Raw genomic sequence first — 13,548 nt, 5'->3', positions numbered from 1 at the left:
TGGAGGTGGCCGCCTATCCCCATCGGATTGCACCCTAAACCAATCTAGAGTAATGTCCACAGTGTCTGTTTAACTTCTGCCCATGTGCTATGAGCCCTTTAATTGGAAATACACAACTTAGCTGATATCCAGGTGAAATCCTGTTATTCTGTTCTGTTCTGTTCTGTTCTGCTCTGCTCTGCTCTTCTTTTTCTTTTAATCTCTCTGAGTATAATCTTCCTTTTACTGGAATTTGGCTAAAAGTTAATGGCAAGATCTTCAAGACTTGGCAGGATTAAAGCTTTGTGCAGCCAGGGCTCAGCTGCTGGCCCTTGGGTAGCTTTTGTACCCCAGGGTATAGAGTACAGCCCCTTTTCCTTTTAATTCCATTTTTTTTCCACTGCTTTTACCAGGGCTTCATTTGGTCCCCGTACCACCACAGACACACCTGCACACTCTGTAGCCTTGCTCAATCTGGTGCCCTTTATACTACAACTCCCAGCATTCCTGACTATTGACCATGGTGGCTGGGGGTTAATGGGACTTGAAGTCCAACACTTCTGGAAGGCATCAGGTTGAATAAGGCTACTCTATAGCATTTGTCCAGGGTTGGCAGAAGGCTATGGATGTGGGTAGAAACTTAAAATGTCCTCTTTTTCTTTAAAATAGACATTAATGAATGTGACCTGAGTATAAATCTGTGCAGAAATGGACGTTGTATCAACCTCATTGGAAAGTACCAGTGTGCCTGCAATCCTGGATATCAGTCCACGCCTGACAGACTGTTCTGTAATGGTAGGTTGATTTCCTCTTGAGAAACACCAGCTGTAGTTGGTGTGTGTTTTTTAACACATTCATTTTCTACTCTTATAGTGGACATAAAGTTCTGTGGTATTTAAACAGTATATTTGTAATTAGTTCAGCAACTTTTACACTAAACAGACCTAGTTAAAAGATAATAACCTAAAAACCTATACAAGGTATGAAGGCAGAAGGCCAGCAGGTGGTTGAAAGCTCTCCAGTGTATATCACATATATGATCTCCACAACTGCTTTTCAGTAGGGCCGACCCTACCCTTAGACAGAGTGAGGTAGTTGCCTCAGGCAGCAGATGGTGGGTGGTGTAGAGAGGGCAGCAGTGGCAGCCTCCTGGCTGTTACCCTCTGTGGGAGGACCAAGCTGTGTGTTCCAGGCATCCTGTGTGTTCAAGGAGGAATAGGGAGGCTCCATCTTGTCCTCACCTCAGGCAGCAAAATGTCTTGGGCTGGCCCTGCTTTTCAGTGACATGGTGTGTTTCTGGAAATGGCTGGAATTGATTTCTTCAGTTAGTGGATGGGGGTAAATTCCTGATCCAGCATGTCCAAATTGCAAACTCCCCAGTTTGAAAAGCCTTGCCCTGTTTCTAGTTTGGCCCCAGACCCCTTTGCATTTGGAACTGGTTCAAAATGAGATTTGCCCCTGCTGCTTATCAGCCCACCTTGTCATTTCCCTCCCTGCCTCACTTCCCAAGAAAACCCACCCCTTACCTTTGAGAAAGGGGTCGATAACCAGTAGCAGGAAGGGATTGTTAGATATGAAAGAGGCCTTTCCAGACTCTCCTTTCCTGCAAATTATGTTCCTGAGGGAAATGACACTCCTGACCTTGCTCAAGAGCAACATTTTCTACTGTGGAGCATGGAATTTATAGTTTCTTCTGCCTCCTGATTCAGTTTGGGCTGCAGAGAAAGTGACAAATCCCTTGCTCACCAGCAAAAAATTATGCTCTTGAGCACCTTGGGAAGGGGGTAGAGAGAACTGGACAGGAGGTGAGAGGGCACCCGCTTCACCTGTTCATTTGTTTTAACGTTCCTCAAAAATACTTGCAAAAAACGTTTGAGATTTTATTTTTAATATTCTGAGGAAAAGCTTTCCTCCCACCCCAAAGTTGTTTGAATCAAGCAGAGGGGAGTTAACCCATCATTACTTCAGATGTGTGGTGAGGGGCATGAGGCACATAAACATCCCTATGTCATCATTGTAACCCCCTTGGGACAAGAATATCCCCCTCATTCTTTGTAAAGCACTGCTTATACACATGCCACTATGTATGTCAATCAACAGTTCAAACTGTGCAATCAGTTCTTCCTTTCCAAATGTAAACCAAATACTTTGACATCCCATTATTTGCTTTCCTTGTGTAAACATATTTTCCCCGATTTATTGATACGTGTATATATTATTATCTATGAAAAATTGGGGATGGCCTAAAGTGCGCGAAATCTGTTCAGAGTCAGTTTGAAAGCAAATTGAGAATCTTGAAACATCCACAGCTACAGAGGTGTTAGAATACATTTTAATAACTGGGCTTTACATGTGCATCTCTTTTCTTTCTAGATATTGATGAATGCAGCATAATGAATGGCGGCTGTGACTCCTTCTGTACAAATTCAGAAGGCAGTTATGAATGTAGCTGTAGAGAAGGATATGCCCTAATGCCGGACCACAGAACTTGCACCGGTAAAGTAAAATTTGTGAGCATATGTACTGACAGACATTGACAAGCTTTTCCTGGTGTCTTAGCCATATCTGGGCAGTTTTCTGCCTTTTGGCAGAAAAAAAAACCATATTTATTGTTTTTATAGCCCAAGCCTGAGCATGTTTGTACAGAAGTCACTTTCATTGAGATTACTTCCATGTAATTGTGCACAGGATTACAGCCCTGATTATCATACCTGGGAGCCTCATGCAGCAGGATTAAGCTATTGTCAATTGGTAATGGAAAAACTGCTGGGTAAGGATTCATATCTATGCAACATTGTTTTCAGTGTCAGGGCTCAGCTTTGGAAAACCCTATAATATAGTTTCCAAAAGATTCTGTCACGCACTCTGGCATCACACCAAGAAATGGAATCTAGGATGAGGATATGGAGGTGAAGAGGTGGGGTTATACAGAGAGGGGCTGGTTCAGTTCTCAGTTGCTCTCTGGGTTCTGTGATACAAAATTAAACGACTGCAGTCTGGGACACAGGTGAAATCGGATAGGGTACCATTCACTTGATAGAGTTGCAATGAGGGTTGCCTCATCTTCACTGACAGAAAAAACCATGGAGGATCCCATGCGTCTCTGGGCATAAACCATCCAGACATATAGCATGCCCCTTTGAGGGCCACATGCAATACACTCGCACACACACACACACACGCACACACACACCCTCTTTGTCATAATGAGGCACATTTCACTAGTATATTATACAGAGTTCATCCTCCAAACTTGCACAGAGTACATTTATTTCAATATGAAGTAACTGCAGTCTAATGCCACACATCTGGGATTTATAGATAAGAGTTTCCAGGTCATTAGGCAAGCTTAATTTCTTAGAAATTAATTACTGGGGAGATGGCCTAAAGCAGCCAGATAAACTTTCATTCCAAAAAGACATTACCAAGTTTGAGTTTCCAGAAGGAGGAACATCTGTTATGTGTAAAGGGGCTGCGATGTTCTTGAATACATAGTCCTTTTAAAATAAAGAACATCCCATAAAATAAGGGACCTTTGTCAATTGTGGCATAACCAGGCAAGGGGGAAGACAGACAAACAGAGAGAGCTGCCTAGTAGGCATGGTAATATTATAAGGTAAACACATAACTCTGCCAAAACATTGCTGTAAGATTTACACTTACCAGCTCTCTTAAACTGTGGTAGCTATTTGAACTCAGTCCCTTTAGAACATAAGATCCTTGTTGGACCACATCCAAGGTCCATCTAGTCCAGCATTCTGTTTCACACAGTGGCCAATCACATACTTTCAGGAATCCCAAAAACAGGGTATGAAGGCAATGCCCCCACTCCAGTAACTAATAGTCTGAGCTATACTGCCTCTGAACCTGGAGGATCCATTTAGCTATCATGGCTAATAGCCGCTGAGAAGCATATCCTCTGGGAAGTTATCTAATCCCCCTTTAAAGCCATCACCACAACCTATGGCAGTGATTTCTGTAAGTTCATTATTCACTGTATGAAGAAGTGATTATTAATGAAGATATAATTCATTGATAATGGGTTTGGTTGCAAAGCACACACCTGCTTTGGTCCTGCTGAAGACCACAGACAAAATCCAGAGAGAAGGCTTTGAAAACATCCTGTGTTACTTTGGCCTTTAAAAAAAAATTGGAACAGAAGCCTCCCTAAGCCATCTTGCAAAGCGCTTTTGAAACTGCCTGACGTTTAAAAAACGGCTAGCCATAGTGAGCTGGCATTTGTAAAATAAATATTTAAAGTGCTGGATGTGTGAAGTGAGTCACTTGGTTCTATGAAATGTCACCTTTGCGCAGGGCCAGCCTTACCATTAGGCAAAGTGAGGTGCCCACCTCAGGCAGCAGATGCTGGGGCACAGGGAACAGTGGTAAGGTGTTGGAGGACAGAGCTGTTAGTACTCTGTGACCTACCCTATGTCCACTAAGCTAGTGTACTATTTTTGAGTGCAGTGGAAGATGGTGTCCCACAATCAGTGCTGAAGTAAGTTTCAAACTGTCAGTCCAGTCAGCTTCTGTATATGGAATGGGGGCAGGGCACCATCTTGTCCTTTGCCTGAGGCTGCAAAATGTCTTAGGACAGCCCTGCCAATAAATAGGGATGGGCAAATCTATCCATTTCGGTTCCTTTCAGTTTATCATTTTTCCAACCTTAATTTCATTTTGGCCTGATTCCACATCACCGTATGAATTTTTCTTTTAAAACTCTGCATGAAAATTCATATGCATTTTCATGTGCAGTTCTCCTAATATAAACATTTTTGTGTGACCTTTTTGCTAATGTATGCATTTTTGCAAGCTGTTTTCCGTGTTATAATGCATTTATATGCATACTTTTAACTTTTGTCCATTTCTTTGTGCATTAAGAAAATCTTTTTCCTTAATGTGTACAGTTTTGGGGAGTGGAGAACTGTACTGCAAAATCCGGAAAAGTGCAAATTTCAGTGTGCAACGGTGTTCCGGTTTGCTTGTTTCAGGATGTATGAATTTGGTAAATTCAGATAAAAATTGGGCTGGGACAAATTTCTTTCCCATTCTTACCTATGAGGCTGTAATAGTTTCAACATTGCCTCTTTATACAATAGGAATAAAATGTAAAGCTAGATTGTGGCCGTGGAAACAGGTGACAGTTAGTGTTTTTAGTTATTTTTTTACAATTATATCCTGCTCTTCCTCCAATGAACTCAAGGTGGTATACATGGTTCTCCCCTCCATTTTATCCTTCCAACAACTCTGTGAAGTAGGTTAGGCTGAGAGAGAGAGTGACTGGCCCAAAGTCATCCAGTGAACATAATGGCTGGGTGGGTATTTGAACTGAGTGGGTTCTCAGTCTGACTTGGGCATTAAAGAAGTGGAGTAGTCAGAAATAAAATCTTAGAACAACTTCAGGGCCCTGCCTTTCTATAATCAAGATCCTGACATGCATCATAATTCTTTACGCAATCGGAGCATAGATGTATTATTTTGTAGCCCAAAGATTCTGCAGGAAGGATGTGGGTTGGCAATAATCCTCCATACACACAACTTTCTTATTTTCAAAGGCCATCTTTAGAAATATGTCAGTACAATTTGCCAGCTTCTTGCAGTGGCCTCTTTTCACAGATATGTCAGCATCCACATATTACTGCACTTTTCACTAGCAAGTGATTGTACACATTAGCATTAGGAATAGGCAGCTGTGATACACAAAGCTATTATGCCAGAGTACTTGAATTTTAAGGTGTCCATTGGTTTCAATGAGGAAATGCTGGCTTAAACACAAGGGGTAAAATCCAATATAAGTGTTACTTAGAATAGACCCATTAAAATGAATGGAACTTAAGGGTTTTTTTTACCCATTTTTTTACCCAATTTTATCCAAATTGTTCTGGCCTAAGTGGATTGCAGGTTGGGTTCTTTGCTAGCACAGGTGAATGTTTGTGTATTATATTTTTCACCTTTCTCCTCCATATTTTTGTGTGTTCTGTTTACCTCAGGCTGCCTTCTCATGAACAATTATTTAAGGTGTGCCACTTTTAAGCGAGCAAATCGCATTATGTACATTTTTGAAATAATTGTTGTTCGTAGTTTACAAAGAAGTTATTTTGTATGACAGTTCAGCTAAGCCTGAAGCTCCAAAGTACTGATGAGTGTGATTAATAAAATGAGCAGTAGCCAGCAAGAGATGTCTTCCAGGTTGCATCTCCCTAAAAAAACAACAGTTAGAACAATTTTTTTTTGTTTGGTGTTAGCTATGCAGAAAATGAATAATGGACAGAAAACTTTTGGACTCACTAGTTAAAATGAGTTAAGTGTTCTGCAGCTGCATAATTCCTAAAAGCCACAATAGACTCATCTCCTGGTGAGTTACACCCTTTTTCTCCAAAGAGAGGAGGTTCTCAGCCCAGCTCTTTGTTTTGCAAACATTTCCTTTGAGTAACCAAGGAAAGTTTTGGATCTTAGGCTACTACGTGGTGGTCTTGACAAGGAAAAATCATGAGAACTTGCAAAAGAAACTCTAAAACACACTGATTTTTTTTTTTAAATTATAGTAAATTTAGACAGCTTAATAGCTGCAAAAATATGGAATTTCCAGTATCTTAAGTGAGTCCCCAGTCAGGGGTTTGGAGAAATATTTAACTGCTAAATGTTGCAAAGTTATTTCCATCAGAGAGAGCAGATGCGAAACAGTCTAAGGGCGCAATCCTATGCATGCTTAGACAGCATTCCCCAGAGTGGCTGGGGAATGCTGGGAATTGTAGAGCTTTTTTTCTGTCTAAACATTTGTTTTATATATTTATTTACAACATTTATATCCCGTTCCACATCTAAACAGATTCCAGAGTGGTGAACGATAAAAGATAAAAGGGATAAAACACAATATTAAAAGATTAAAATAAAAACAAAAAACAGAATAGCAATAAAAACTGTGGCTGGTCAGTAGGGGAAGGGTTGTGGAAATGAAAATGCCTTCCACAGGCTCCGGAAACCAAGCAATGTTGGTACTTGCCTCACATCCAGAAGCACGGAATTTCACATCCTAAGATGTTACAGTAAAAAATATTAAAGTTCAATGGAAATCTGTATGTGTTCTTCCTAATCTTCCCAGGGAGACCAAGTGCAAATGAAGACAGGGCTCTTTCTATGACTTTAATAGATGTGATGAGACTCTCATGTACTGTAGAAACAGCCATTACTTGAGCCAGAAACAAATAGCTTTGGATGTCAACTAACTTTGAATTTGCATTTGTCACTTTCCCGGATAGATATTGACGAGTGTGAAGACAATCCTAACATCTGTGATGGGGGCCAGTGTACTAACATACCTGGAGAATACAGGTGTCTTTGTTACGATGGATTCATGACATCTGAGGACATGAAGACTTGTTTAGGCAAGTGAAAATATCTGTTATCCTAATCTTGTTGGTAGCCAAGTCTGTTTTACATAAGTCATTGAAGAAAAAGAAATTGTGATTTGTTTAAAATGTGGAAGTAAGCTATAACTCTTCATAAATGTTCCTAATGTGGATGATAGGCCATAATCAATTGGTTGTTTTACAACAACACATTGATGATAGTTACGTTTTGACAACATTTGGAAGACACTGACTGAAAATGAAAATGTAATTACTGGCATTGTCTCTAAAGGACTCCTTCTTTAAGGATAGCAAACACAGAAACATCTGTTGGGTTTTTTTAATAAACAAAAATGTTTAAAACATCTTTGTTTTCACTCAGATAATCTAACTGTGATGCAGGGACATATAGGGCTTGTGCATACTATCCTTGCTCAGACTGATTTTGTGTGTGTGTGTGAATTTCTGGAGTGCTTTTTCTAAGGGAGCATATAGAATAATGTAAGGCAAACTTAAGAAAGCCTCAGTTAAAGTACAGCTCTTCAGAAGTGATGGCTTTTAAAGACACCTAGAATCCTAGTGGAAATTCAACTAGAATTCCAGTGGAAATATTCCAAACATTTTAGGCTTGAACTTACCCTAAAGGGGCAGTGGCTGGTGGGAATGGGAGGAATCTGCAGATGTTCCACATGAGTAGATAGTAAAGAACATGAAGACCTTGCTAGGTTGTGAGTGTACTTTTATATTCAGGAAAATAATTGTTCCAGAATATAATAAGAAAACATAAGCCATATTCAGTCACCATTCAGAGTTTGGGCTCATGAGAATGGAAATTATGATCTAAGGACTGATGTTGGAAGTGGTTATTAGAAAGAATGCTGTATTTCATAATAGAATACATATAAACAACCAACGGAGGATCAAGATAGAGGGATCTCCCTGAAGTTATCCGGGGCCTATTTCTGTTCCCATCAAAACTCTGAGGAGCAAAAAATGTCCCATGGGGTGTACTTGTAGACTACTGCTTTTGAGTTCACTTTCAAGGAGCTGGGATCAATATTAAGCTGAGCTGGTCAAGGATCAGAGACAGAACTCAGCACCAGAAGTTCAGCTTTTGAAATGGTAGGAGAGTTAGGCTCCACCCTTTCCCCAGTGCTACACGATGTGTTTTTAAAATAATATGCTCCTCTTGCGAGAATTTCATTTGCTTCCTTGTTCATAATATTTTGTATTAATACTTTTATCTAAAGTGAAATGTTCATTGCAGTTTCTTAAAGATTCTATTGATGTAAACCATTTACCCACAGATGTTAATGAATGTGAACTGAACTCAAACATCTGTCTGAGTGGAAGCTGTGAAAATACAAAAGGGTCCTTCATCTGTCACTGCGATATGGGTTATTCTGGCCAAAAAGGAAAAACTGGTTGCACAGGTATTTATATATGTTTTTCATGCATATATGGTAATAGTTGTCTTGTCATTGAATTATAATGTGGTACCATAGTTTCCCAGCCCCCCGTGGACATTATTTCAATCACATCTTTCTCTGTGGTGCTAATGTAAAATGAGCTGGGTTAGAAGAAGCTTTGATAGCTGAGGCTTAGCTGGTCAAGTACTCAGCAAACTGGCCACTTTCCTTACACGTGGATTGTTAATTTTGCCTCTGTAGGGTGATTTGAGAAGTACTAATTGTTTTTCAGGCTTTTACATTAATACAATGGAGTTTTTAAAGTTACTTTGCTTCTCATGTCTTCAAAATCCTTGATAAGAATTTAAAAGTCAGTGAGTTGCGTGCCATTTCTTTTCTTTCTTTTGTTTTTATTTAAATATGTCAAAAAATGACCATGTTGTAAATTGGGATTGAAGGTGGGTCTTTGTTCTAAAAAGATAGAAGACTGCAAATTTAAAATATTTGCTTGGAGTCGTGACAAGGCAGTGTGTATTTGCTATGATCCAGCATCCAGTTGCATTACATTGCCTGTGCTCAGTTGAGTTTTGGATTGTAGATTCTCAGGGCGAGTTCTCTCAGCTTGCATTTTTCTAAAAGCAGGAGACAGTTCTGTATCTGTCTTCTCACCATGTGTGAATGGGTAACACATAAATATGACGATGCCTCTATCATTAACATGATTTAAGATGATCTTGGATAGAAGAGGCCATCCTGTACAAACGAGAATTCCTGTGTACCTTTGGACTGGAGCCAGTGGGTGATTTGATATAAAACAGATCAAGGTCCCCAAGAGAGTCATGAAATCCTGAACCTGTTTTGGAATTCTGGATTTCATACACCTTATCTTGAGCCAGACTCGTCTTTTGCTTAGCAAAGTCACTGTGTGTACAGACAAAGAAATGTCTCCTGTATATGAAAGGGTGTAACATGAGAACTGTCGTTTACTACAGCAAATTCTTCATACTGAGTTTTATTCCACCTAAGTGATTGGCACAACTCCAAGTTGTGAGCAAGACTGGAGCAACTAACATAGCATGTAATTCACTACATCATGACAAGACCACCAAGGACCACATCAACAAGACTATATTGCATTTGGATTTGGTAACTCTACACTCTGTGTGCAAATAGCAGACCCTCTACTCCAAATGTTGTATTGGCAAATAGTATGTGTTTGAATTTTTTTCTCATGCTTTCAAAGTGGCAGCAGTACAGATCCTTAATTTAACTGAATTATATCAAGATACGTTAGCAAAACCAAAACATAAATGATTTTCATATTGTTTGCCAACCAAAAGCACTGAAGTTCAAACTTACAAGCTCAAAGGCCAGTTGCATTAATAACACAGAATCTTGGTATCTGAGCCAAGGTGTTCCAAATCATAGCTATTGCCTGAAATATAAACACAAGCATATGGTTAATTTAATTTTTTTTAAATATAGGTTTAGAACAAACACAACTCTCACCGGCTCAAGTCGGACACATACATAGGCCAATAAGTCACTTCTTCTAGGAAACTGAAATTAATGTTGTGAAACAGACATCAGAAATATTCAGAAACAATTCTAGGTAAGAACAGTGTGGGAACATCATGATTCACTGTTCATTAGCAACAGCTGTCTTCTTCCATGTATACTTATGAACTGATGTGGAACTAAGTGATCCTTACTTTTTCTTCTTGGACCAGCCTTCCGGCATTCTGTAGATGGTTCTACACCTGGGGTATTGAACCTCTTTCAGCCCAAGAGCCAAATTCCATTTAAGAGAAATGCTCAGGGGCCACATTCCAGTGCTGGGCAGGGGCAGGGCCAAAATACCAAAAATACCAGCATATTGTAGCTTAAAGCTCTCACTGCCAGTAACTAATCCTTAGGAGAGGAATTTCAACTTTTTACAATGGGGGAAAAAACTGCGCACAAGCCAGGAAACCACCAAATATTTGGGAACCTGGAGGAAAATTTGGCCCACAGGTCTGAAAGTCTGCAGCTCTGATCTATACAGTCACGGCCAGAAATATTGGAACAAGGATAACTGTTTGGGCAGTTGGCCTCTGTACACCACCACATTGAAGTTGAAAGGAAACACACCCAGATGGGAGTGAAGTCAGGACTTTCCACTGTAATTCAACGGGTTTGACAAAAGTGGGGCACTAACATTCAGGAAGGACAGCCAGTGGCATACACACACACCCATCACTGGTGGCTCATAAGTAATGGAACAAATGGCTGACAAGCAGCTGCATGGCCAGGTGTGGCCTGTTTCCTGGGTTGTTGTTGTTGTTCAGTCGTTCAGTCGTGTCCGACTCTTCGTGACCCCATGGACCATAGCACGCCAGGCCTTCCTGTCCTGCGCTCTCTCCCGGAGTGTGCTCAAGTTCATATTCATTGCATCTGTGATGCTATCTAGCCATCTCATCCTCTGCCGTCCCCTTCTCCTTTTGCCTTCAGTCTTTCCCAGCATCAGGGTCTTTTCCAGGGAGTTTTCTCTTCGCATTAGGTGGCCAAAATATTGGAGCTTCAGCTTCATTATCTGTCCTTCCAATGAGCACTCAGGGTTGATTTCCTTTAGGATGGACTGATTTGACCTCCTTGCAGTCCAGGGGACTCGTAAGAGTCTTCTCCAGCACCACAGTTCGAAAGCATCAATTCTTCGGCGCTCAGCCTTCCTTATAGTCCAGCTCTCACAGCCATACATTACTACTGGGAAAACCATAGCTTTGATTAGACGGACCTTTGTCGGCAAGGTGATGTCTCTGCTTCTTACTATGCTGTCTAGGTTGGCCATAGCTTTCCTCCCAAGGAGCAAGCGTCTTTTAATTTCATGGCTACAGTCACCGTCTGCGGTGATCTTGGAGCCCAAGAAAGTAAAATCTGTCACTGCTTCCATTTCTTCCCCTTCTATATGCCAGGAAGTGATGGGGCCAGATGCCATGATCTTAGTTTTTTTAATGTTGAGTTTCAAACCAGCTTTTGCACTCTCCTCTTTCACCCTCAACAAGAGGCTCTTGAGATCCTCTTTGCTTTCTGCCATTAGGGTGGTATCGTCTGCATATCGGAGGTTGTTGATAATTCTCCCGGCAATCTTAATTCCGACCTCTGATTCATCCAACCCAGCATTTCTCATGATGTACTCTGCATATAAGTTAAATAAGCAGGGTGACAATATGCAGCCTTGTCGTACTCCTTTCCCAATTTTGAACCAATCGGTTGTTCCATGTCTGGTTCTTACTGTTGCTTCTTGACCCTCGTACAGGTTTCTCAGGAGACAGGTAAGGTGGTCTGGTACTCCCATCACTTTCAGAATTTGCCACAGTTTGTTGTGATCCACACAATCAAAGGCTTTAGCATAGTCAATGAAGCAGAAATAGACGTTTTTCTGGAATTCTCTTGCTTTCTCCATGATGCAGCGAATGTTGGCGATTTGATCTCTAGTTCCTCTGCCTCTTCGAAACCCAGCTTGTACTTCCGGTAGTTCTCGGTTCGCATACTGCTGAAGCCTAGCTTGTAGGATTTTGAGCATCACCTTGCTGGCATGTGAAATGAGCGCAATGGTGCGGTAGTTTGAACACTCTTTGGCGTTGCCCTTCTTTGGAATTGGAATGTAAACTGACCTTTTCCAGTCTTGTGGCCATTGTTGAGTGTTCCAGATTTGTTGGCATATTGAATGCAGCACTTTAACAGCATCATCTTTTAGGATTTTAAATAGCTCGGCTGGAATACTGTCATCTCTGCTAGCTTTGTTGTTAGTAATGCTTCCTAAGGCCCACTTGACTTCACTCTCGAGGATGTCCGGCTCAAGTTCAGTGACCGCACTATCATGGCTATCAGGGACATTCAGATCTTTCCTGTATAGTTCTTCTGTGTATTCTTGCCACCTCTTCTTAATCTCATCTGCTTCTGTTAGGTCCCTGCCTTCTTTGTCCTTTATCATGCCCGTCTTTACACAAAACGTTCCCTTGAGATCTCCATTTTTCTTGAAGAGATCTCTAGTCTTTCCCATTCTGTTGTTTTCCTCGATTTCTTTGCATTGTTCATTTAAGAAGGCCTTCTTGTCTCTCCTTGCTATTCTCTGGAACTCTGCATTCAGTTGGGTATATCTTCCCCTTTCTCCCTTGCTTTTCGCTTCCCTTCTTTCCTCAGCTACTTGTAAAGCCTCATCAGACAGCCACTTTGCTTTCTTGCATTTCTTTTTCTTTGGGATGGATTTCGTTGCTGCCTCCTGAACAATGTTACGGACCTCCGTCCATAGTTCCTCAGGCACTCTGTCTATCAGGTCTAATCCCTGAAATCTATTCCTCACCTCCACTGTATATTCATCAGGGATATGATTTAGGTCATACCTGAAAGGTTTAGTGGTTTTCCCGACGTTCTTCGATGTTTCCTGGGTACCCCATGACTAATCAAGCAGATAAAAGGCCTGGAGGTGGTTCTGAGTGTTACATTTGCATTTGGTAGCTGTTTACTGGAACCCCCAACATGAGATCCAAAGAGGTCTCCATACGACAGAAGGAGGCCATCATTAGGCTGAGGAAACAAAATAAACCAATCAGAGACATAGCAAAAATAGTGGGAGTGGCCAATACAACAGTTTGGAACATCCTGAAAAAGAAGGACTTAACTGGCAAGCTCAGCAACAGCAAAAGGCCTGGAAGACCACGGAAGACAACTAAAGTGGATGACAGCAGAATGCTGCTCACAATGAAGAGGAACTCTTTCACAACATCTAGCCAGGTCGAGAATGCTCTTGCAGAGGTAGGCATGTCATTATC

At 41.0% G+C, this 13,548-nt stretch overlaps 1 protein-coding gene across 1 annotated transcript in view; it reads left to right on the top strand.

Moving 5' to 3' along the window:
• Positions 1 to 13,548, top strand: part of FBN1 (fibrillin 1) — a 262,621-nt gene that overhangs the window by 179,201 nt on the left and 69,872 nt on the right. Inside the window, exons 28-31 of the mRNA XM_084817119.1 lie at positions 649 to 774; positions 2,353 to 2,475; positions 7,239 to 7,364; positions 8,636 to 8,761. Of these exons, the coding sequence (XP_084673245.1) occupies positions 649 to 774; positions 2,353 to 2,475; positions 7,239 to 7,364; positions 8,636 to 8,761 (501 nt within the window). The remainder of the gene's footprint in view (positions 1 to 648; positions 775 to 2,352; positions 2,476 to 7,238; positions 7,365 to 8,635; positions 8,762 to 13,548) is intronic.

The sequence above is a fragment of the Heloderma suspectum genome, chromosome 11 (genome assembly GCF_057233095.1).
Source record: "Heloderma suspectum isolate Gila_16-S chromosome 11, 16-S_ref, whole genome shotgun sequence".
NCBI lineage: Eukaryota > Metazoa > Chordata > Lepidosauria > Squamata > Helodermatidae > Heloderma > Heloderma suspectum.
The sequence above is the reverse complement of the archived record's forward strand: the minus strand, read 5'-3'. Positions and strand labels throughout refer to the sequence as shown.